Source organism: Arachis ipaensis, chromosome B10 (assembly GCF_059453495.1).
Source record: "Arachis ipaensis isolate K30076 ecotype BB chromosome B10, ASM5945349v1, whole genome shotgun sequence".
NCBI lineage: Eukaryota > Viridiplantae > Streptophyta > Magnoliopsida > Fabales > Fabaceae > Arachis > Arachis ipaensis.
Genome location: NC_142435.1, coordinates 146,301,084 through 146,327,729, shown reverse-complemented (window position 1 = coordinate 146,327,729; position 26,646 = coordinate 146,301,084). Strand labels below are relative to the sequence as shown.

The 26,646-nt window shown below is 31.6% G+C and overlaps 3 protein-coding genes across 4 annotated transcripts; 1 reads left to right on the top strand and 2 right to left on the bottom strand.

Annotated features, from left to right (window-relative positions):
* Nucleotides 1-1,670: 1,670 nt before the first annotated feature.
* On the top strand, nucleotides 1,671-5,404 carry LOC107622757 (cystinosin homolog). The gene is made up of 8 exons (XM_016324778.3): nucleotides 1,671-1,885; nucleotides 1,975-2,107; nucleotides 2,849-2,938; nucleotides 3,414-3,538; nucleotides 4,393-4,435; nucleotides 4,549-4,666; nucleotides 4,831-4,880; nucleotides 5,084-5,404. The coding sequence occupies exons 1-8, from the start codon at nucleotides 1,767-1,769 to the stop codon at nucleotides 5,255-5,257; spliced, it is 852 nt and encodes a 283-aa protein (XP_016180264.1). The 5' UTR covers nucleotides 1,671-1,766; the 3' UTR covers nucleotides 5,258-5,404.
* A 273-nt stretch (nucleotides 5,405-5,677) lies between these two features.
* On the bottom strand, nucleotides 5,678-10,961 carry LOC107622756 (cycloartenol-C-24-methyltransferase). Its single transcript, XM_016324777.3, has 14 exons — nucleotides 10,815-10,961; nucleotides 10,542-10,642; nucleotides 9,682-9,748; nucleotides 9,309-9,382; nucleotides 9,143-9,227; nucleotides 8,840-8,895; nucleotides 8,686-8,740; nucleotides 8,041-8,088; nucleotides 7,768-7,851; nucleotides 7,462-7,578; nucleotides 7,288-7,371; nucleotides 7,059-7,184; nucleotides 6,650-6,747; nucleotides 5,678-6,162 (listed from the first exon to the last, which is right to left on the bottom strand). The coding sequence occupies exons 2-14, from the start codon at nucleotides 10,604-10,606 to the stop codon at nucleotides 6,099-6,101; spliced, it is 1,023 nt and encodes a 340-aa protein (XP_016180263.1). The 5' UTR covers nucleotides 10,607-10,642; nucleotides 10,815-10,961; the 3' UTR covers nucleotides 5,678-6,098.
* Nucleotides 10,962-15,074: 4,113 nt separating this feature from the next.
* Nucleotides 15,075-19,313, bottom strand: LOC107622758 (cystinosin homolog). Of its 2 annotated transcripts, none has more exons than XM_016324779.3 (8): nucleotides 19,022-19,313; nucleotides 18,804-18,936; nucleotides 18,326-18,415; nucleotides 18,134-18,258; nucleotides 17,018-17,060; nucleotides 15,985-16,102; nucleotides 15,851-15,900; nucleotides 15,075-15,390 (listed from the first exon to the last, which is right to left on the bottom strand). In XM_016324779.3, exons 1-8 carry the CDS (start codon nucleotides 19,144-19,146, stop codon nucleotides 15,232-15,234), a joined length of 843 nt encoding a protein of 280 aa, XP_016180265.1. In that variant the 5' UTR covers nucleotides 19,147-19,313; the 3' UTR covers nucleotides 15,075-15,231. The 2 variants fall into 2 exon arrangements, with proteins under 2 accessions (XP_016180265.1, XP_016180266.1); XM_016324780.3 differs by having other exon boundaries at nucleotides 18,804-18,849.
* Nucleotides 19,314-26,646: the final 7,333 nt, after the last annotated feature.

Sequence of the window (26,646 nt, the reverse complement as noted above, 5' to 3'; positions counted from 1 at the left end):
ATTTGAGAACTGTTAGATGAAAATTTAGTCAAATCAATCAAATCATCTAACGGCTCACAAGTACCAACTTCACATAAAGCCAACTCTATCTGAGTTTCCATCATGTTTTAAATTAAATTAAACTCTAATCATAATATAGTGATAGAAGGGAATTAGGGATTATGAAAATGTAACATGCTAATAAATTACCATACATGTTGAATTTTATTTTAGGCTGAAAAAAGACTCGTCAAATAAAATATGTTTTGCATGAAAAAATAATATTATATAATTATTATTCATCTTAACACAAAAGTATTAATTTTTTATAAATATTTTACATTAATTTTAATTCTAATTATAAACCTAAACTTTAAATATTATACACTAAATCAGTAAATTTTAAATTTTAAATTATAAATTTTAAATATTAAATTCTAAATTCTAAATCGTAAACTTTAACTTTAAAATTCTAAATTATGAACTATCACTACTAATTTTGAAATTATAGATTAAATCACTAAATTTTAAATTCTAAACTATAAATTTAAAATATTAAATCTTAAAACCTAAATCATAATTTTAAAATCCTAAATCTTAAACACTAAATCCCAAACGTTAAAACATAATTTCAAAATCATAAATAGTAAATCTTAAATTTTAGACTATTAAATTTAGATCAAAATGAATCTGCCCTGTATAGCATTTGATGACAAGAAATGAATCTGTCCAGAATAAGGACCCTATTATTAGGCTTTCTAAAATTCAATCAATATTACTTATCAAACAGACAAACACGTAAAGAAAACGGAAAGTGATATTTCCTTTTTGGCTGCATAGCCCTCACAATCAAAACTGAATTAAGCACAAATTTTGTACCAGGTGCATGCAGACATCACAAAGAGGAAAATCCAGTCTCAGAAGGAAAATTTTACAAGCTACTGCCTACTAATAATGCAAGTACATATTTGAACAACTCAAATACCCCACTTTCAACCAAAGCATTTATATTACTCTGATAATCAAACTTATTAAATTTTAAAAAATTAAGACATATATATATATATATATATATATATAATCTAACCATAAAATATTATAATGACATATCAAATCAATTTTAATTTTCAATATTATAACGCTAGGGGCCAGCAATTTTGGTATTTTGTAACCATCAATTAGTCATCAATTAGTGTTTTTAATGGTGTGAGATTACATCTAATGGTGGGAGATCACTCACTTTTGTTTTGATGGTTAAGTGCTGGCCATAAAACACAAAAGTTGCTGGTCTCCTAGACTTTTCTATTTTTTATCGTTATTAAACGATGTAAATTACGTCAATAAATTATAGTTCAAATCACATAGTCTCCTCGTACTCACACAAGAGGTTGTAGGTTTAAATCTTTCTATCTTTCGTTAATTTTTGTGAACAATATAAACAATGGACTGTAAAATTAACTCAATAAAAAATTATTTATAGGACTTGAATCTAATAATTCTTAATTAGAGTATAATATTTATCATTTTTACCAATGATAGGAAGGATGAATTAATATATATTTGTGCGAAAATATTTAGCAACCAAAATAAATTAGTTAATAACAGTTTAAACTTGTCTAATAATTAATAAATATTAAATAAAATAAATTCTAATTAATTTAAGACGTGAGATCCAAAGAGTGGAATAATGATGAATAGGGTCCCACAAAACTTTGCCACAAAAGTTTGGGAGTTCCAACTTGCTTGTAACATTGGCAACGCAGAAGTTCCTCCCCATCAAAGAAAGAATGGCTTCATGGAATTCAGTTCCACTGGAAGTAACATACCAAGTGTTTGGTTGGTTGACTTTCATTTCATGGGGCATATCTTGTTACCCACAAGTCATCTTAAACTTCCGCAGAAAAAGGTCTTCTCATCATACTCTTACTCCTTGTTCTGTTTTTTCTTCTTCTTGGTTTTGCTTTTAACTATCAAGTGTTGTGTTGAACTCATTAGTGTGGTGGGGTTGAACTTTGATTACGAGATTCTAAACACGATAAAGCACTGGTCATATCTCATATACAACGCTTCCCTCTTCTTTAGTCCTGTTATTCAGAAACAATATTTTGATAAGTATGGCTACCAACAGGTTTGTGTCTTCTTCTTCATTTTTTTTAATGTACTGTTTTAGTTTGTTTAGGAGTTTTACAAAAATACTATTAGTGAGATAATACTCAATTTGGTTCCTGAACTTACACACGAGTCTCAATTTAGTCCCTGAAGTTTCAATTGCCTCTATTTAGTCCCCAAACTTTGTGAACATAACTCATGTTAGTCCTTGAAATAATTTTCAAGGTACAAATGTTAACGGAACATTGTCGTGACAGCTGGATGCCACACTAAACTTTGTAAAATGATGTCATTTTGGTTTTGACACTCAAATAACCCAAAAATAACATCTTAAATGGTGTTTATTAAAATTTTACCTAACAAAATAAGTAATACGATGCCGTTTTTGAGCTATTTAAATATCAAAACCAAAATTGCATCATTTTACAAGTTTTAACGTGACATGTGATAGTCTACAACAGCGCTCTATTAACGTTTTTATACAAAAAATGGTGTCTGGGACTAATATGAGGCATGTTTATAAACTTCGGAGACTAAATAGAGGCAATTGAAATTTCAGGAACTAAATTAAGACTCACATATAATTTCAGGGACCAAATTGAGTATTATCTCACTATTAGTACACTAAAACTAAGGTAATATTATAAGTGGACAAGTCACTAGTTTTGTATTGATCTTATGAACATGAAAATGAACCAAGCCTGTTAATTATTAATCTCCTAAATCATTTGAATCTGATATGATCTCTTTGTTTTTGTAGATGATCCCTGTAGCGGCTAATGATGTTGCTTTCTCAACTCACTCTGTTGTAATGAATTTAGTTGTATTGTTCCAACTTGCAATCTATGAAGTAAGTATTATCAAACTTCTTCCTAAATATATCTTTTATTTTTCTCTGTTGTTAATAAAGTTTAGATTTAATTACTCTATTATTCTATTAGTTCTTATAATTTCATTGAATTTGTATTTAGGTCTCTATAATTTTTTTCTTTCAACTAGTCTCTACACTGTTTTTTATTTTGTAATTAAGTTCTTATTAGTGTAAAAAATGTTAAAATTAACTAAATATTTCTTCGAAAATTGAAGATATCCACGATTAAAAACCTAATTATATCTTTGACCACATATTTTTTGGGAGAAATGTTCCGTAAATTTTAAAAACCGTGTAGGGATTCAATTGAAAAGAAAAAAATATAGAGATCTAATTATAATTTGGTGAAACTATATGAACCAACGTAATGATTAAACCTAAAGTTTAATTTGGTTTATTGTTGAGTCTTAGAATAGTTTAAAAAATGGTTCCTTTTATTTGTAACTTTTTGCAGCGTGGAAATCAGAAATTCACCAAATATGCCATTTCAATAGTGGCTATTGTGTGCATCATTTATTCAATTTGTTTTTTCATTGCATTACCTTCCCACTCATGGCTTTGGCTAATCTCCATCTTCAAGTAAGTTTGATGATTCTCTTTGGTGACTCAGTTTCTCAATCAATCTTTTGAGGATCATGAACCTGTTTCATTTTTCTAGGGCCATTATTTGAACAACAAAATCTTTGGGAAGTAGATGCATTAGTTACTGGCATTACAAGTCCTGTATTTTTTAGTTATAAGTGCGAAATATCTCTGATCCGTTTAATTAGTTTTTGAGATTTAATTAGACTTATTTAATCTCGATTCTAATATGATATTGAAACCTGGTGAAAATTCAGGTGCAATTAACTTCATGTGAAGTTGATAACTAAGAGTCGTTAGATGAAAATTTAGTTAAATCAGTCAAATTATTTAACCGCTCTCAATTATTAACTTCACCTGAAGTTAACTGCACCTGAGTTTTCACCTCGAAACTTATTTGATTCAACGCTATTAGATCACTCATCTGCAAATGTGGCATCTCTCAAGGATATTAAATCAATAAATGATAGAGTATTTTGTTTTCTAAGACATGCATTTCTATTCCTTTATTTTCATTCTATTATAAGTTTATAACTATTGTTATATATTCATTTAGAATAAGTATGTCAATCATTTTTTAATTGAATTAGTCAATTTTTTTTTATTGTAAAACTGTTGTTTAACCCTTTATTGAGGCTTGGATTTAGGATTAAAATTTAGAGTTTAGAATTTAAAGTTTAGGATTTAAAATTTAGAATAAAAAATTATTTAAAAAAATTAGATAATCGACCAAAAAGAATTTTCCCTCCTTAGTTGAACTCATTAATTTATTTATTGTAGTTAACTTATATATAATGTATTATGATTAAATTTTCCTCTGATAATACTGTGGAAAAATCAATAAAATGCAGCTCAATTCAAGTATGCATGACAATAATCAAATACTTTCCCCAGGTCAGAATGCAAGCCTTACCCTGCATGCATGCATTTATTACTTGATTCACATTATTCTTTTTATTTTTTTTAATGTTAATTAAGTCATAATGATACTGTATTATGGAACATAGGCATTCATGAACTTCTTGAGAAAGAGCACAGATGGATTCAGCATTGGTGGTGTTCTTCTTGATTTTTCCGGAGGAGTCTTTAATTATTCACAAATGGCTGTGCAGTCTATAGATCAAGGTTAGGTTTGTTATTTTTTTTTTATTATTTTATTAATATAGATCAAGGTTAATAACAAATTTTAGTGAATTAGTACATACTTCATTATACAATATCAAATTATATAAATAAATAATGTGTGTTGTGAGTTCTAAGTTCTAACTCAATGATGTACCTCGCTCTAGGTTCATGGGTGAACTTCTATGGAAACATGGGAAAAGTATTGATATCCTTGGTATGTAATTTACTCTCATTTTCAATATTTTTCTTTAAAGATGATTAATTTCCTTATTTTCCAATTAATCCATGCAATAAGAATTCATTCTTCAACTCTTTTGTATGGAAGAACTAGTTTAAATTAAGGTGGATTAGCTATATATTGATCAATGAATTCTAATTTGTTTTCTTTGTTTTTTTTTTCTTCTTAAATCATTTTAGGTGACTATAGTTTACGATTCAATTCTAATGCTTCAGCACTATGTACTTTATCCGGAGAAGAAAGGGGTTACTTGTTCCAAAAATTACAAAGAAATCAAGCAACCTCTAATCTCTGAAAGTCCAATTCCAATAGATCAACAAATCAAAGATTCTGTTCCTGCTCAAGAAGTATAACTTGGACAAAATGCATTGTATTTGTACCATTCCAATATTTTATATTTCTATTCATTGAATTTCGCATTGTACGTAAATTCTATGAAACAAGTTTTTTACTTTGTATAATTAGTTATTTCATGCAATAGATATGTCTTAATTGCACCACTTAGCATTTTCTTTTGATTTTAGTTTATACATTTTGACGTAATATAATTTTCTTTAAACTTTGGCAAGAATTTACCAAACTCTAAAAGACTTATATATGTTTATTAATTATGCTTAAATTTATATTCAATAGGGATAACTAAGGACAGTTTAAAACTAGTACTTCAGTATACATCAGAATACACATCAACTCGTTAAATCCAAAAAATAAAAAATGAAAATAAAATAAATAAGGAATTGGATTTCATAAAGATTTAAGATAGAGACAATGAATTTCCTAAGTGGGTTAGAAATCACATAGTTTCTTTCTTATTTATGTTTTCTTACACTGCATAGGGTACATAAATATGACATGATAAGTGATAACCCATCCATTGAGAAAATTCAAAGCCATCTCTACTTAATGGTAGAAACTCTCAAACTCACATGCAGTTGTCTTCATGTGAAGTTAATATTTAAGAACCGTTAGATGATTTGACAAGTTTAACTAAATTACCATCTAACGGTTCTCAACTATCAACTTTATATAAAGACAACTGCATGTGAGTCTTCACCCTACTTAATTACCACCAACTAGAATCAAAATCAAGACACAAAATAACTTAAAACAGACAATATCACTCTGATAAGGCCATAAAAAAACACAATCCAAGATTTGAAGTCCTTACTACAGAATGCAATTTGCGCCACCAATTTAGTTGCTCTCCGAAAGAGGCTTCCGAGCCAAAAAGAAGTACATAGGTGTGAATATCTCTTTCCTGAAAATTGAAAATAGGTAACAAAAGCAAGTCAAGTTTCAGATAGTCCTCCTCTAGTGAGAGTTGTTGTTAGATTAAACTAAATCACATTTGATTCCGATGTGCTTCGATCGAAACTCAGATGTTTTCATATTAGTGTCCTTCCAACTTAAGAGTCAAGAATGAGAATGAGAGACGAGATCAAGACCGGATGGGTCACTGAGAGAGATACCACTATCCTTCCTTTTAAGATGATACACACTGAGACATTATATTTCAGTTCTATCGTGTTTCTCGCCATCTCTGTTCTGTGCAACTATACATCTTTGTGCATCTCTATGTCTATGTATTTTTGTATCTGAGACACTAATCAATCGGAGCCGAATTGCCAGGAATGGTTTAAGAAATAAGAACATCCCAACCTTAGCTCCAATTGAAACAAGTATATAATATATAAGCTTCAAATATGGATAGAAAATGACATTACAAAGATAAATGAGAAACTTACTTTCCGCCTTCAACTAGTCCCTCAGCAGCTTTCTCTAGAAAATCTTGAACCCTTAGACTTCCCTTTGGAGCCAATCCAGCAAATTCCAAAGCCTTGACCTAAAATAAATCAAATTTACGGTCTGAAAGACTGAAACTAATATCAAATTGAGTAATACAAAAGATCTTATCTTATATATATATGTCTGAGAGGATAATGCTAGTATGCCACTCTAAAATTAATAATGCTACTCTAACTTGATGAAAATTTGTAATAAATATGTTTGGTAATTGAGATTAAGATGTCTCAATTTGGAAGTGGCAAAATCCACTCCTAATTTTATTGTAATTTTCAACTACGTGTTGCCAAATCACAATAGAGTGGAATTAAATCCGAATAAAATAATAGCTATGGTGTTGAGTAACAATACCATGTTTCTGGTAAAAAATCGTCCAACAGCGGTTAGACGGAAGCTACTCAGTGAGAAGTGATTTGTGTCTAAAGGCTGGTACCAGGGAACAGGAGACTCCTTTGCAAGATCTTTCTCCCATATTATCTTCATACAGAAAAGGAATGATTCTCCTCTTAGCCAATTGTCTATCTTTTAGAAAATCAAATAACAATATCGTCAAAATTACTACTAAGATTTTATTGTTCACCTCAAAACCTGCTTGCTTAAGAGCTTCAAGACACTTTGTAGTCGACCTAATGTCTGGAAGGCCATCACCAATCTCAACTTCTGCCTGCAAGAATCAATTTTATGTATTGAATTACAAAACATGAAGTTGTTTCCACAGAATTAATAGATAACATCTTTGTTTCGTCCATTTTACCTTGATTTTTTGATGTTCTTGGTTATTGGGATCATATGCATCGGTCATGCACCATTCGTATGCAGCAAAACATTGGCCGGGCTTCAACACTCTATAAATTTCTTTATAGCATCCATACTATTCCGAATGCATGAGGTTTAAATATGTTAGAACATAAAAATTCCATCATTGTTGAAATTTACTGCCAACACATTTACTTCATGCAGTTATATGTAAGGCTACGTTGAAAATTGATCCATAATTATTGATAACTTGCAAAAGAAGTAAGAATAAAAAGTTGTAAGTGTATGAATTTCGGTCACATACAGCATCAGGTGCATGGCAGGTGGCTTCAATTGCATATACTGCATCAAAACTGTTGTCTGGAATAGGCATTTTCATGAAATCAGCCTGCATTATCAAACTACTCTTAGCCAAAATCTATGTCTTATGCATTTTTATATAAGCTTTTCCGAAATAACTATCTAACATATATAATTGGATAGGAACAATTTTACAATAATCTTGGATCTACATGTTGTGAAAACTAGTAGGTTTCCAACTTGGAAAACAAAAATGAATTGATTTCTCAGTATCAACCTTAATGAAGTCGCAAGTCTTGTCTACTCCAACTATACGATTGAGTTCCTGTCAAATAACAAAAAACTGTAATGATGGAAATGCTTTTGAAGTTGCCGTCAAGCAACACTTCTTATTAATTATTTTTTATATAACCCAACAAACAAAAAAATAATCATAGTTTTGTAGTTAAAGAATCTATATAGTGTATAACTTGAAGAAACTAGGTTTGATTTCTCACAATGACCATTTTGGAATTTACAAAAATGTGAGAGAGACCAAAAAGATGTGAGGAACCAAGATTCAAGTCAAACTACCCCAATTCTCTCTACATATAGGTATAGATACTATCATCGTTTAAGAAAATATGGAAAATCAACATAAATACTTCATCAAGAAGGTCAAAATAATGGTTCAACTAACAGGAAGCTTATGATGATAGACTTTGTGTATCAAACACTAGAAGACTCATAAGTATACTACAAAATTCCCAAGCATTAATGTGCTAAATACATAGTAATACTCAAATCAATGCACGTATGTGAGAAGACTCAACAATTTTAACAATGATAGATATAGTGATTGAACCAGAAGGTCAAATAGTTTTGCCAATTACTTCTCAAAAGTCAAAACTTGTGTCAGCGCGTTACATCTCACAACACATACCTTTCCTCTTGATATTTGGTACTCATTGTTATTCAACCCTGTAACTGATGTTGAGCTGCAGAAAAATTCATTTAACCAATTTTTGTCAAGCAGTAAAGGCAGAGCAGGGAAGAGCAAAAGGAGAGGAAGCCAAAAATGAAGAGTTATTGTTCACCTAAAGCGAGCAATTTCTCTCAATGGTCCTCCAATTCCACATCCAACATCCAAAACCTAAGCCCAAAATTAAAAAAGTTCATGAGTATTTACTAAAAATATACAGATAACCAAATAACAAGATGCTACTTTATTCTATTGAAATATCAAAGGTGGAAACTCAGGCGCAGTTAACTTCATGTGAAGTTGATAGCTGAGAGCCGTTAGATGACAATTTAGTCAATCCTGTCAAATAATTTAACGACTCTCAACTATCAACTTTACATGAAGTTAATTGCACCTGAGTTTCTACCAATATCAAAACCTTCTGCCCAGGCTTCAAGCCAAGTTGCAAAGCAAGGAAATGCTCGTGACGTTTGATGCTTTCTCGAAGAGACTCACCATTCCATCTGAAAGAGAAGAAAGACATCAGCATGACCCAATTAACAGCAAAATATTGAATTTGAAATTGCAGAATGAAGCAAACAGACCTGTGTGCAAAATGGAAAGATTCTCCCCACCCAAACTCATAAAAGCTCGTAGCAAGATCATAGTATTTGTTAACCTGAAAAATATGCATTCTTATGATATCCTTTCTGCAAATAATCAAAATAGCTACAAGACGAGAAAATATAAACAAACATCACTTGTGTGATGGAAGGAGGATAGATGAAATAAAGAAAAAAAAAACATATATCCATCGATTTTCTCTTTCTAAAAAGTAAAAATGAAAAGGAGATAGCTATGCGTTGATCATCAAAACATAATTGTGACAGAATAACCAATCTAATTAACTAGATATCCATAATAATAGTTCAGAGCCATAATAATATATTTTATTGTTTTTTCTTCTTAATCTCTCACCATATCAGTGTAGTTAGCATTCCTATCTTCTTGTTTCCCTCCATAGTGAACATGATACTTCTCATACCTGAACAATAAGATCAATAACAGACAAAACCAAGATTACTACTCCAACCAATGTATGTATAAATAAACTGAGATTTATATAATTTCCAAATTTAATAGCAGTAGAATCACCAATTTTCTGAAGCGCAAATGACTTTAATCTTAAGGGCTTAAGAACAAACAATTATCAAGTTATTTTACATAACCAACACAAGTCACCCGATTATATTAGCAGCAAAACCAACAGAGATGCAGAACATTTTCAACAGTCTGTTCTAATTTTATTTTGTGTTGTGCTTAAAGTTGTATGGAGGCCTGGAGGGTAAAATTGAAAGAAAGATTTGATAATGTTACATTGATTAGTGAATAAATATCCAAATTTCCATTGCGAATAGAAAAATTCTTTACTCAATGTTATAACATTTATTATCAAATCAAATCAAGTTATCAAAAGCCAACCAAGAACAGAGAAAATTTGAGTAAATACAAAAAGATGTGAACAGATTACTGAAATCACACAAAATTTAACCAAATTGCATGTGTAATTATCAAGCTAAAAATTTAAATATAAATCTAAAAATTTCTTTACTAAATGTTGCGACATTTATTATCAAATAAAATTATAAAAAAAAAACAACTGAGAACAGAGAAAACTTGAGTAAATTAAAAAAAAAAGTGATCAGATTACTGAAATCACACAGAAATTCAACCAAAATGCGAGTATCAATATCAGAAACAAATTGCATGTATATATAGAGCTAAAAAATTAAATATATAAATCTAAAAAATTATTAAAATAAAGAGAAATGGCATACTTATCAACAGCATCTAGAACTTGAGCTTTGTTGATCTTGCCACCAACACCGGATGCCAAATCCATAGCGATGACTTAATTCAAAAACAACCACCTTTGAATCTACACACACACAATTCCCAAATCAACATTCAAACATAAATTAAAAAAGAAAAAAAAGCGGAAAATTAAGAAAGGAATGGGAATGCAGAAATAAAGGAAAAACAGGAATGTAATTGTGCAAACTGCAAAGAGTAACAACTAGCATTGAATGCTAGAGAGAGTGTGAAAATACCTATGCACTGTTGAGATTTTGAGACTGTGTCTGAGTTTTAGAGAAGCTTGTTTGTTTATAACTTTATGTGGAGAAGGATGGTTTGTTGGCCACTAAATTCTAAAATTTCACAAACCAGGAACGAATTAAAATATCCATTTAACTATTAAAATTTTATAATAATAATGAGTATTTATATACACATGTCTTCACGTGAAGTTTAACGATTGAGATATGTTAAATAATAATTTAGTCAAATATATTAAATTATGTAATGATTTTTAACCATTAGTTTCACATGAAAACATTTATTCGTGAGTTTTTATTCTTTTTAATATAATTTTAAAAAAATTATTATTTTATTTTAATTTTACTTTTACTTTAAATTTTAATTTCCTATACATTTAAAACAAGTGACTGTGGTCCCATGGAAAAGAGTTCCATCTGTTCTGTTAAGTGTTGGATATTCAACCGTGGAAACTTATTTCAAATTGATCACCATGTCTGTCTTATCAAAAAATAATTGGGAATAAAAGAAAAATAATTAGATCCAGTGTAGTAAATAGTTTAATTAATTTTTTTAAAAAAAATAACTTAAATAATAAATATTTATATTAAAAATAATTTGTATTTAATTTTTTAGTTTTAAAAATGTTTATTTTAAAAGAAGAATAATAAAAATATTTTATTACGAAAAAAATTATTTTTTTAATTTCTCTATAAACACTAAAATAACATTTTAAAAAACTGTAACTTAATTTTAAAAATTATATCAGATTATACTATATATTTTTATAAATTAAAAATAAAAAAATAACTTAAGAATCTATAAACAGGTCCTTAATCATATTTGATATTTGATGATGGAGTCATAGAAAAGGAAAAAAAAAACACATTTTTCATTATTGTAAAAGAAATAACACAAACCAACGATTTTAATTTCACAGTGAAATAGCAAGAAAAAAAAGTAGCTAACATGCGTATTTTAATAGCTAATAGCCTAATATTAAAGATTAAATTTTATATTTTTTATAAAAACTTTTTAAATTTATAATTAAACAAAAGTATATGGGGGAGTTAATGTAGCGTGACACTATGAGCACGTGAAGATGCGTTGGCTTTGTGGATTCATCCGTGTAACAGCAACTTTTTTTTTATTGTATAATTAAAATTTTATTTAAAAGTTTATAATTAATTAATAAATTACTGTAAATATAAAATTTAAATTCATAACACTTATTTAAATAGATTCTTTAAAAAATGGGAAATAGATTTTTTAATTATTAAAAAAATTATGAATGTAAAATTTAATTTCTAATCTTTTATTATTATTTTTTATATTTATTTTTAATTTTATTTATAAAATTAATAACGTAAAATTACACTTTACTCAGTCAATTATTAAAACATCCATTCCCTAAAAAATGAACGTGCAAGTCCATGTCAACGGGCCCCGCGAGAGCCGTCCTTGTATCCCCCTAAATTGGTAATCAGTTCTTTAGTAGTTATTATTGATAGAAAAATATTTATTTGTATATCCGCTGATATTTTCAAACATTTAAATAAAGAAGTTGGAAAAACACTAGCTGGACTTCAATGGCAGAATAAGGACACTCACATAGTCCATGTCGCATAACGCAATAACACAGAGAAAATGACAAACAGGTCTCTGATCTTTTGTCTCGCAGATATTTTCGTTCTTAATCATTGAAAAATATTTTTAAGTCTTTGACTTTCATAAAACTTGGACGGATCAGTCCCTGACGGAGGCATTTGAACAGATCAGTCCCTGATAGAGGCATTTGGATGGAAGGACTGATCCGTCCAAATTTTGTAAAAGTCAAAGACTTAAAAGTATTTTTCAATGGTCAAGAACAAAAATATCCGCGGAACAAAAGGTGAGGGACCTATTTATCTTTTTCTCTAACGCATATTACGGAAACAGAAGAAAAAAAAACCTTTTTTCTTGAAAGAACGATAACAAACACCCTAGTAAGTTAGGATTCAGTGGTAATGAATTTTGTCTTACAATTTATCTAACATGTGTTCTTAGGATAATTAAGATAATAAATTAAAATTCTTTTTTAAAAAATATAAAACGTTTAAATTTTAATACATTTATTTTTATTTATTAAATACAAATATTTAAAATATTTTATTAACAAAATAATTTTATTATATATTTTTAAGACACATGTTAGTTAAATTTTTTGTATTATAATATATATATATATATATATATATATATATATATATATATATTTGAATTCAAGATTTGACTGAGATTAATAGTATGTAAATATAAAAAAAATGAAAAAATATAGGTAAACAATGTAAATGTTAAATAATATAAACAATGATTTAAAAAAGTTAAATTAATTATTAAAATTAAATTTTTAATTTATGAGAATAATCAATTTTTGAATTTCAATTATTAGGGTTAGCCAACGTACCCTCTACTTAATATCAAAGTTCTAGAAACCGGACTAAACTGCCAGTTCAATCGATAACCGAAAACCGATCACCTATTCGATCCGGTCCACCTTCAAGACTGCTCTGCAAAAAAATCGGCAAAAAAATTACTGTCCTCTGGTAGTCGGGCATCTATGTCAACATCGTTGTCGGACATCTGGTAGTCATCTGGCCTTCTGTGCTCTCCCGACAACGATGTTGACAGAAGCCAACGACCAGGATGACAAGCCAACGACCAGACGACGCCAACGCCAGAAGCTTCAGAGTTCATAGTTCAAGACGACGACGCGCTGACAGTTGCTTCGATCTGCGACGGTGACAGCTGCTTCGATCCGCTGACAGCAGCTCGGATCCGGCGTTGATTGTGGTAGTGACGGTGGAGTTTGTTGGAGGAAGGTGGAAGAGGAAATTAGGGTTGAGATAGAAGAGTGTGTCTTCGAATGGGTTGGGGTAATGGGTAAGGTTCACCCTTTTAGCACTTCAGCTTTTTTTTTTTCTCCCACAGCGTCAAAACGACGTTGTTTGGTGGCTTTTGAGAAAATCGACACTTGTAAAAACTCGGTCGGTTCAGCCGGTTCAGCAGTTAACTACCGATTCGACCGATTTTTTGTCATTTTTTGCAGAGCGATTTTGGAGGTGGACCTGACCGGACAGGTGACCGATTTCCAGTTGAATCGGCCAATCTAGTCCGGTTTTCAAAACCTTGTTCAACCCTCTTCCGCTCCTCCACTCACACTGTCGTTCATCCTGGTCCTCCCCTCCACCACTCAACTCGACACTCCTCCACCCCCGCCGGTCAGCAGGATACACCTCTTCCTCCGGCGCTCAGCGCAACGCGCCTCCCGCTCACCGTCCATCCACTGTTGCCGCTGTTTTCGCGCCACTCTTCATTCTCCTCATACGAGATCAGCAAAGTTTGTACAGTTTTACTCTCTTAATGATTTCTTTTTTTTTATCCAATCCTTCATTCTCATCGATTAAAGGAGCAGCAACAATGTTAGTCATTGTGGGGTTTTCTACATCAATGGCCACTTGAGTTAGTGATTGCGTGGTTTTCACTTGAGTAACTGGAGAAGAACATTTATCCTCACCGGTGGCCGCCGCCAATAGTTGTCGAACCGTTGAAGGAGTAACAGCAGTGTTAGTCATTACGTCATTTTTACCACGGCCTTTCACTGAAGCTACTTCAAAGGCCAGTTCAGGATTGTCATTTTAGTATGTATGTAGATGTTTATTTTAATTCTTATGTTAATGGTTATTTGATTAGATTGGGTTTAGTTATATGCAATTAAAATATACTGGATATTCAATTCATTAGGTATGCTGATGATTATTTTTATCCTTAAGTGGATGATTATTTTCACTAGGGGTGGGCAACGCCGTTCGTTTCTGGTCTAGAGGAGAGTGACGCTGATAAAAGTCCTTGTTAACGAACTAGCGGCAATGATGAAAATCAAGACAACGATGGGGGCTGATTAGTGACCAAGCGACAATGACAACAACAAAGCGTTTGGGGTAGAAATTGGTGCTTTGGTAAATTGAGATATAAAAGATGGTTAAAATTTTTGAATTACTGAATGGAAATTTTTGATTGAGTCATTTAAGTAATTTTTTTTTTTTAACTTCATTAGGCTAAATTTTCAACTCATTATTCACTGATATTTAGATTTTTTGTTGTCTATCTAACGAAGCCGTTATTATAAACGGTAAAATTGAGTTCTTCCATAGACCATATGCATACAGAGACTTTAAAGTTTTAACCAGGGACATCAACCCCCGAAAATTTTTAGCATTATATAAAAGAAGAGATTATTCGCACAAAAATGTCTTTATATAAAATTAGTTAAAAATTGTTCAATAATTTAATACAATACATATCAATATTTTAACTATATTTTTATATGAAAACATTTCTACTGAACACAGATTTGCTGTACATATGGACAAGCTTAAAATTAACTTGAAACTAAACTCTTTCCAATGGCACAGGTGACCCAAGTGGTGACTTAATAAGGGGCTCTTTCACTCTATTATTCTGTTTGGAAGGTGACATTGATGCTGCTTTCTTTGAAGGATACAACAAGTAGTGTTGACACATGAAAAGAACATCAAAGAATACAGAAACCTGAAAATGTGTACATAGCAATGATTTCATGCCAAGGGAAAAAAAAAAAGGTTTCAAATTGGTTCTTATCAATTTTTGTTAGAGACAAATTACTATGCAAAGAAATTAATACAATTTAGTTTTTAATATCTAAAATATTAGACAAAACAGTCATTATTAAAATAAAATAATAAATAATTTTTGGTGAAAACTCAGGTGCAGTCGACTTCACATCGACTTCACATGAAGTTGATAGCTGAGAGTCGTTAGATGAAAATTTAGTCAAATCAATCAAATTATTTAAGGGCTCTCAGTTATAAACTTCGCGTGAAACTGACTGCACATGAGTTTTCTTATATTCCTTTAAGATTTCAAAAAATTTAATCTCTCTGCAAAATTAGTATAAATAAAATTGAAAACTAATTTGACACTTTTTTAAAATATTAAAAATCATTTGGTCAAGTGTATATATAGTACATACCAGGGATAGTAACACTTTGCCAATGTTACCAGAGAAGTTCACCCAAGAATCTAGAAAGAAAAGTAAGGAATAATCAAATTAATGCAGAAAATCAAATGACTATATACTTAATTAAATTGGAAAAGAAGACAAACTTTGATCAATTGACTGGGCAACCATTTGGGCATAATTTGTGACTCCTCCTGAGAAATCAAGTAGCACGTTTCCAATGCTAAACCCATCTGTGCTCTTTCTCATGAAATTCATAACTGCCTGTATTTTATTGTACAATAATTACTTTTATGCCAATAACAAAATGCACAATGGCTAATGAGTTATAACTCAAATGGCATAGACTCTTCATACTCAGTTAAGAGGTCGCGGGTTCGAGTCACATAGTTGCAGGTTGGAATCTCATATCTTTGATAAAAAAAAAAAAAACAAAATGCACAATGGTATTTAAAATTAATCAAATTATTAATTTAAGGTTAATCAAAGTCTACCTAGCACATATAAATATTGTAATACAATGATTTAGTGTTAGTTTGGATTGGCTTTTTTAGTGAAAAAAGCATTTTTTTTTAAAATAAAGTATTTTTATTCAATTTAATATCTATTTGGATACGCCTTTTAAAAAGTATTTTTATTTAAAATTCTTTTTAAAAAGCCTATCTAAATGTGAAATAATTTTTGTCTATTAAATTTTTTTTTTAAAAAAATGAAAAAAATAAGTACTTTTTCCAAAAGTAAATTTAAACTGATCTTTAATATGGTATATAAACAATATAATGCTGCTAATGAAAATGGGCTCAATTGAGCCATTTTATTGAACAGTTGTCTTTTAGGGGTCACAAACCAATTTCTTTTTTTTTTAAGATTTTTTTTTTCAGAAATGTAATCCTTTTTATTTTAGCACTTCACTCTAATAATAAATTAAAAAAATGTTAGCTAATTGAGGTTAGCAGAAGTAATAATGAGCTCATGTATGGATATATATATGAATATATGACTATAATTTGATTAAAACAAGAGTTTGCTCTTGAGATAAACAATATTTGTTATTTGATTCAAACAACAACTTCACATTCATGTCTTAACTTTGGAAAGAGTTCATTAAATATACCTAGAAGGACCAGTTGTGAGTCCAATTAAATGTCTTTTTTAGGCACAACAGAATGTGTTTCTGACCTGTGGAATATATTTGATGACTGCCAAAATTACTTGCATTGTGCTGCACCAACATATCAATTCAATAGTTGAATTTATTTCAACATCTAACTATATGAATTAATTTAATAAATTTTGAAATTAATTTGATATATCATTAGAACATCACTTTATTTGTACAAATATTATAGTTTCAAATGAATGTTAGATCATATATTTATTGATATTTGAATTTTTTAAAATATGATAAACTTGATTACAAAGATAGTAGGACATAATTCAATGGTTAGATTGATAAAATTCATAATGAATACAAAGTAGTGTAAGATGTGGTGTCTCATAGAAAATGTGTCATATTTTATTGGTTTAATAAATATTTAGAGATAAAAAAAAGAGTTAATATTCAATCTGGTCACTAAAATTTAATGTCAAACTTAAATTGACCGACCTCTAAAATTTTAATGGACCCAATTTGAATTTCTAAATTTAAAGTCATAACTTGCGTTAGTTCATGGGAATTGATCATCTCAATTGTTAAAAAAAAATTGAGTGTAAAATATGATCTCCAACTCTTCATTGCTCTCTGTTTCATATTTATTCTTGGTCTCAGTTATAAAATTAATAGTGGAAGATCACACTTTACTCCCTCAATTATTAAAAAAATTGAGAGGATGCATTTCTTTAGTTCATAAGCTTATCTCTGTTAATGACGTGTTCATACTTTAACTTACTGAAATTTGGTTCTTCACCCAAGTTCTATTATAATATATACCTATTAAAACTCTCATAACTTTGACTACAACTCCCAGAGCTTCAAAATTTTTAAATTAAATTTGTTATTATCGTGAGGATTTTGAGAAACAGCAGCCAAACTTCTAGGAGTTCTAGTAAATCTCAATCAAATAGAACTTGAACAACAAATCAAATCTTAACAAGTTAATGTGTCAAATCAGTGCGTCATTATTGGAGTAACTAATGCAAATTACTCTTATAAATTTTAGAGTCTAAATTAAATCAACTGTAATTTAGCCACCAAAAAAAAAAATCAACTGTAATTTTATAAATCAATTATAATTTTAAAGATCAATTTAAATTTGATCTCAAATTTAAGAGATTAAATTAAGTATTAACACTCACTTGAAAATGGAGATAAGCCAAAGCCAAGATTTAGTAGGAAGTGATATGAAGGAACAAACTCCGACAATAATCCACACCAAAGAGATTATCCCTATGCTCACTTTTGATAGTGATTGATTCCCACGCTGCACAAAGAACAACACATGATTACAACTTAACAAATAATTAATGGAATCAAAATATTGAAAATACCTCATATATTGCACATTGAAACAGTAACACTCCCGTCAATAAAACAGCATGTGTTGAGAATGCAACATCATTTGCAGCAACAGGTACCATCTACAACATTTCAGAAAAATCAAAATAAGTTTTTTCTTGGTGCTTTATTTTTTGTGTTTTTTTATAAAATAACAGTTAAATATATTTTTGAGTGAAGACCCCTGATAATTATCTCGAAAGGACAACGAGGTCCCGGATCGTTTTTTTGGACTGATTAGTTCCTGTGAAAAAAAACAACATTGATTTTTTTTGGCACATGGACTAATCAGTTCCATAAAAGTAAATTTCAGAGGTCGGATTGATATTTTTTTTTTGTCAAGGCCTCGTTGTCTTATGAGATAATTGTCAGGGACTATTTTAGATTTTTTTTTATATTTTTTTATAACATTTGAGAAAAGAAGTTCATTAATTAATTAATTAAAATAATAATAAATTAATATAATAATACCTGGTCGAAGCCATATTTGAGATGATACTGAAACCGCACAGAAGAGCTGAAGTACAAGGAAGTGTTGTAGATGAGATACAAGGTGTGCTTGGTATTGTTCAACAACAAATAATTGAAATTCAATCCAACCACACTACAAAAAACCAGAGGAATTGAAATTAAATTGAAAGCGGTGCAAATTGATCATTCATATTGTGTACAAAAAAAACAATATATACCTCTTCCTAAAGAAATTCAAGAGAAGCTGAGGGTAGAAACTGCAGGACCAAAGAAAGAAACCACTCCATCCTAACACTCTGTATGCAACTTCAAGGGTATGAGAATTCCATGCTATTCCCATCATAATATAATTTTCCCTAACTCTTAATTGTTAAAAGCTTCAAACTATGCAAAGAAAAATAATGTGATGGGATAAGTGTATTTTTTTTTTTTTCTCATTAAAACTAACTTGAATATTGGTGGTAAAATCAGAGAAGATAATGTTCACCGGCACAGCTATCAGTGCCTAGACTACATTGGAAACCGTCATGATATAATTGCTTATTAATTTTAACATTTTCATATATTCCGAATTTGATAAGCGGTTCTGTTACTTCTGTAACATACATTTTGAAAAGGACAAAAATAGTAAGATGTTTTATGTAAATGGGTCTTCCCAACAAATATTTCAAGAGCACTAATTAAGAATATTACCAGTGAAAAATTATGATAGAAAATACAAGTTAAATGCTAAAACTAATTTTTTTTTCATATTTTCTTAAACTAATGTATTTAGAATAAATAATTAAATTTGGTGCACAAATTATTTTAAAAATATTTTTAATATTATATACAGTGGCGGAACTAAAAATTTCATAAGAGGGGGCAATTAAATATAAAATATAACAAAAAATTAACAAAATATGATTTGTAGCATATATATCAAAAGAGTAATTATATTATATAAAAGTCAATATTCAACTACATACTTTAAGATTTTGATATTTTTAAACTTGCTCGACGATGCTTCATGGAACTAAAATCATCAATTATCATCTCTGAAGTGAACAAGTTGTGTCACAGGTTGTTCAATAATATTTTGAACATTACTCAAAGAATCTGAAGCTGAATTTTGTTCATCATATATTCTCTTTTTTCTCTTAAAAAATGAGTGAATTATTTTCATCTTTGACATTTTTAACTTAACTTGAACTATCTAACAAAAAAAATAATTGCATATATATTATTTTCTTAAAAAAAATATTCAACCTATTGAGCAATAACAAATAACTTTAGAAACACAAATATATAATAACCAAAAATAAAGTTATTGATTTACCTTATTATTTTTTTATTCCAAGTCTCACCCAAAAATAATTATATTGAGTTTTGCCCTCACTTCAATCTTTGAACACTGTCTATTATAAAAAAAATAAATTAATTATTTTAAATAAATAATGTAAATAATATTTGACATTATTATTAACTTTAAAAAAAATTGAAATATACCTCTTTGAATCTTTATTGTGCATTCAATGGTTAATATTTGGCTGTTTACTTCTCTTCAATGGTTTTTTTTCATATATCTTGTTTTGGTATGGAAAGAAAATTAGAATGAGAAGAGTAGAAGACCAAAAGTCTGGAAGCCACTAAAAGAGAGAGAAAAGTGGCGCTGATGCCTCTGATGGTTTGAAAAAAATGTTTGAAAAATGTACTAGTGTTACTTTAATTAATAGTATGAGTTTGGGTTAGTATTTTTTTTTTTTGGTGACTTTTGTTCTGAGTTTGGGTTAGTATAATAGAACCATTTTTATTAATCATTAGAATGGGCTATTTGTTAACAAGAGCAATAATAATTCAAATATCCAATACATAGTGCGGTTTTTAGTTATTTTAATTTATAAAATTTTGTAACTTATATTTTTTTTTTCTAATATTATATATAAAAAATTTTAATATTATTAATTATTACTATTTACTATTTTGGGACCATGGCCACCTTAGACCCCTGATCTGCCATTGATTATATATATGATAAATTTTATCCAATTTTTTTTAAAAATAATATGTAGTTTATATTTTATAATGTGTTAATTTTTTATTAGATGTTATTTTATTCGAATAACTAACTATACTTATAACTTGAGTTACTTTATTTAATTAGGATTAATATCTTAATTATAATAAAATTATTTTGTGATAAAATTATTATTTAAAATTGATAATTATATATTTTTTAAAATTTTCTTTTTTTTTTCTGAAAATAATTTTTCAACATGTGTCTAACATGTTAGTTTGTTTTTTTTACTACAGGGTGATATCCAGTTTCCACCGCACATTGTAAGGCACTTCTCTTTCTTCACAACCACTGATCTCTACTTCATAGACCGTCAAGACAACTGCCTCCGTGTCAACCCAAAGACAGAGGGTGATAAGTACTGGATTAAAGGATCGGACATAGGGAGCATAAGATCCCTCTATCGATCATCTTCGCTGCTTATTGTGAAACTGAGTTACGTTGGTTGGGGTATCTTCTACATGCTTGTATGAGACAATACTCATAAAGAGGAAAGCCCAGAGCGGTTGACGAGATATATGCGTCCAAGGTGTTGCCTGACCAAATCATACAATGGCTGGTGGACCGATGCAAGACACACTTCAACAAAGAAGCACAACTGTTCGAGACCGATCGATTTTTACGTTTGCAGCGTCCGAGGCAACAAGGTTCACCACCGGGTTCGACATGTAGCAGATGGTATATTTTTCACAGAAGCATTTTGGAGCCACACCATCTTTTACATCCCCGGGTTGCAGCGAACATGAGGTTGCATATCCAGCTTTGAGTTCGTGTAGTCCGCTGTCTCCACCTCTGCTTCATCTCGTATTTGAGGAGCATGCATCACTAGCTATCAATCTAATTAACATTTAACACCACGAACAACTATGATCAACTACTGCGTTCGAAATTGAAACAATCTTTTTCCATGACAAGTGATTACAGAAAGTGAGTAATAGAACAAATAACGCAAAATTGGTAGTGAAATTTGAAAAAATACAAACGCATGAACTACAAGAAGAAACAGTAGGCCTTACAAGAGTTTTTGGAGAGGGTTTTGCATGTGGGTCTCCAGATTTGGCCGGCAAAGGGATGAGTTACGGTCTTCGACGGTTTCGAAAAAACTTAACCCTGAAAAGACAACCGCATGAGCTAGACGAAGAAACAGTAGGCAATGTCTTCGACGAGATTCGGAAAGATCTGGCCCTGCCCTGTCGGTGAGTCACCAAAGAAAACAGACAAATGAGGTAGAAGAAGAAGCAGTGGGGCAGTCGAATGGTATTTGGAGAGGGTTTTGATTCGAAGAATCTAGGCTTTTGAAGAAGAAGCAGTAGTGGAAAAAGAATTTTAATTTGTAATTTTGTCAAAATCAACTATTTACACATTGTACCCATTCATATTAGAGTTCATATACGTTATGTGCTATAATGTAAATAATATAAAATACAATACAGTGTAAAAACATTTAATAAATCAATTAATGAACTTTTAAAAACTTTTCTTGATCAACGGCTGTGATGGTGGCACCTAAGTAAGGATAAATCACGCACAAAATTACCATGAACTTAAAAGAAATTACCTATTTTTTCTTTCTTCTTTTTGTACGTAGACCGAAACTCTTCAAGCTTTAACCAGTTGAAATTCGAAAACAAACAAGTATTTTGGAGTTAAGGATTAATGGACACTGAAAGGGACATTTGGACAAAATTTTGTTAATCTATGAATATGAGTTTATTTATTCATCAAACATATCTACGGACATATTTTTTTTCATATTAATTTGATATTAGGGTGAAAGACCCTTACCAGCTGCATTTTTTAAAAAGTACCGTAAAAATTTGGTTTAGTATTGTGGTGTGTGCAACTTAAAATTAGATTTAAGCAAAAGCGCATTTTAAAAAGATCATTTGTTAGCATTATTAGAAATTAAGGATGCATAAGTTCAAATATTAAGATGAGTAAAATAGTAAGTAAATATAGTGACATGATCAATGACTAAATTGTAAAGTTTCTGATAAGAGTAGTAAAGTTGATGATGTAGAAAATGAAATTGTAGAATGCAGAGAGAAGAACAGAGAAGAAGTGAATTGAGAGAAAATCAGAATGAACTATCATGTATTAAAAATTCTTTTTTATGTACAAGGTATTGTTATTTATAAAGACATATTGTGTAACTAAATTTTGTAACAGAATTTCAGTTATTGACTCAACTACACATAGTTAACCAAAATCTGTAACTTCTTGATCTTGATCCTTGACAGCCCTTTCCCTCAAACTGAGTGTAGGGGATGAACAAACACGAAATTTGCCACAAAATTTGGAAAAGAGAGTCATCGATAGTGGCTTGGTAAATATGTCAGCCACCTGATCTTAGGATGAAATATTAGTGACAAATAATTTCTTATGTGTAACTTGGTCCCTCACAAAGTGAAGATCTAGCTCGAAATGCTTAGATTTCCTGTGTAAAATTGGATTTGCAGCAAGAAGGCAAGCACTTTGGTTGTCACAGTAGAGAGTAGGAGCTGTGGTGAGAGAGAGATGTAACTCATGAAGCAGATTTTGTGTCCAAATGACTTCAGATTGAGCTGCAGCAAATGCACGAAACTCAGCTTCTGTGCTTGATCGGCTAACGGCACGTTGCTTGTTGCTTTTCCATGCAATCAAGTTTTTTCCTAGGTAGACAAAATATCCAGTAACACTTTTTCTATCATCAACATCTGCTCCCCAATCAGCATCTGAAAAAGCAAATAATCGAAAGTCAGTACAGGCTGTAAATAAGAGACCATGATCCATACTTCCTTTAATATATCTAAGGAGTAAATTACCAATTATGCCCCCGAATTTGTAAAACGCTGACAAAAATAACCCTAATATTTGATAACGACAATAATACCCTCCAAAAATTTTAAAATGGTACAAATCTGACCACCCGTGAGGAGAACCCTTCTCCGTTGAACGGCGCTTGGTGATGTGGCAAACGGAAGTCCAACGTGGCCTCCCTATTAGGCTTCACTCCCTTTACTCCCTTATTTAGAAATCAGAATGAACATTTTCCCCAAATTGAGCATAAAGCAAAACCCTAACCATTGCCATGCATGCTGGAAGCTCAGTCATGTCCAGTTATAATCGAAGGACACAGTATATGGAAAATAGTGGATCTGAAGGGCTCGAAGAACATGTGAGCAAGCCATATGATGGCACATGCTTCTGTCGTCTTCAGGTGGTGGCATTGAAGTCGAAGACGAGGAAAAACCCAGGTAGATGGTTCTTCAGGTGTCCTCTGTGGAAGGTAAGTATGAATTTTGTGCTTCATTTGTTCCCCCCGTCGACAACTGAGCTTGATGAATGGTTATTGTGTTGGGCAGACGAAGAACAGTGGGTGCTGTTATTTTCAATGGATGGACGAAACGGGTGAGGAATCTGCTGGGGTGGAGGAATGCTGTAAGAATGGCACAGTAGGATGCAATGCATGTGGAGTATTGGAAGGGAGGTTTACCAGTGTTGAGAGTGAGACGACACAGAGAGATCGAAAGATGTTGATAGAGCAGATGAAGAGAGTTGAATTGCTTCTGTGTTTCGTACTGGGTGGACTTGTACTGAGTTTGAGTTTGAGTTTGATGTGTTTGGTTAGATAGGACAACGAATGCATGCAGGACAGGGTTTATTGATGACTGTTATGTGTTATTGTTGCATACTATTTATGTTGACATTGCTGTGGTTATTTTGCTTACTTGTTAATGAATTGGACCTGTGACTAGAATTTTATTGCATCACCAAGAAAATCATGAATGGAGTGAAGTGCAACTAACCAAAAAGGCAACTCAGACATGTTAAATAAGTTCAAATAGACCTAAGAAATCAAAATTGGTAAAAGGACAAGATAAAAACCGAGACAACTGGTCTGCATAACATCAAGCATTAGCACAAACTGTTCCAACCAAAATACTCTATACATGTTAATCAGTCTTCATAGCTGATACCAAAATAAACAAAGAGTCCAACAAAGGGCAATAACCCATACTAAATATCAACATACATTCCCAAAAACTGGATAAAGTTATAACTAAATACCAAACATACTAAATATCAACATACAACCCAAAATACTCAAGTTGTCCAACAAAGGGGAACTACAGATCAAGTTATAACCCAAAAGATGAAGTAATTATATAGCAAAGTCTCCTTCAAGCTGACTGATTTGGCATAAACCTTGAGAACCTAGAGGTGGTTGCCTTAGATGCTCCATTCATGGTTTCATTTGACACAAGTGGAGTCATTGTGGAGGCTGGAACTCCTGAACCAGTAGCAGCATTTGCAGATGGTGCGACGGGCCTTATTTGTGGGGGCCTAAATGGTGGGTTGGGCCTTGGAGTGGCTTGTGGGCCTGGAGCTGTGGGCCTAACATGGTGTTGGGCTGCTGTAGCTGTAGCTGTGGGCCTGAGATCTGGTTGGGCTAAGGGGGTTCTCCTGATAGGCATCTTGACCCTGATTGTTTCCCTGCTAGTAGATGCTGCACCAGCCGCAGCAGTGTTGGAGGGAGTTTGAAGAGTTGTTGCAGCAGCCTTGGTAGATCTTGCTGCTCTCCTTGCAAGGTTAGATCTAGTAGCTCTCCTTCCTTCACGATGACTAGTTGAACCGGAGGTGTTCATGTTTGCCTACAGTAAATTAAATTTAAGTACTAGATCTGAAGTTAGTGTAAAGAGCAATTATTGAAGAATGTGCTACCTCTTCATCAGCTTCAGAGTGTGGATGGCCCTGTGTGAGATCCTCTTCGACTGCATCCATGGTTTCCTCCCAATACATCTCCTGCTCTGAGTCTGACATGTCTTGTAAGCCCCTGGGTGGAACAACTCCTCCTGTTGCTGGCTGACCTGATTGAGGTGCTTCTTGTGCATCTGCATCTGCCCCAGCTGCAACATGATTCTTATTAGGGCAGGTCCTGGAATTGTGTCCCACCTACAAAAAACAACATCAGATCAACTTGAAGAGAACAGATAACAACAACAGTTGTGTAAGAAATGAGTTTTTATTTACCTTTCTACAATATTTACAACTTGTTTTTCCATAGCTCCTCTTGAGTTTGTACTGGCTCCCACTCTGACTCTCTGATTCATGTCGTGCTCTCTTCTTGGTAGGCCTTCCTATTGGTCTCTTATAAGGTGGAGGGAGACACGGGAGGTCCTCTGCATCAGCCCAGTATTCTTGACTAGGGACAGTGTTGATGTGAAATTGATATGTTCTGTTGTACGCTTCCATGGTCAGCCAATGGTGGGCATACTCATCTGGACGTTGATTTTTTCTTTGAATTGCAGCAACTCCATGACAGCACGACAGACCTGTGAGTTGCCACTTTCTACAAGTGCAAGTCCTGTCTTGAGTGTTGACCCGAACTGTTCGACCATGCCTTCTGACTTCAAAGACATTGTGGTCATCGTCTCCCACCCATTGAGCCTCCCAGTAATTTCCTTCCTTCTTTTCCTTCTCCAATCTGCTCATTTGGATAGGAGCCAGTTTCCCCGTGTAGGCCATGAGTGCATCGTTATGCGTTGCCATCGTCTTCATAAGGTAATATCTAATTTCCTCTAGCATGGTAATGATGCTCTTGCCTCTTAGCCCCACCATGGTTGCATTAAGTGACTCAGCATTGTTATTGGTTATGTTATCCACTTTAGGCCAAGTTAAGAATCTTGATCTTGACCAAGTTTCTTGCTCATACTTAGAAAGATATTCCCAGGCAGAAGTATTAATTTTCTTGATAGCATCCATACCTTCATTAAACTCCTGATCAGTCAATGCCCTTGCACATTG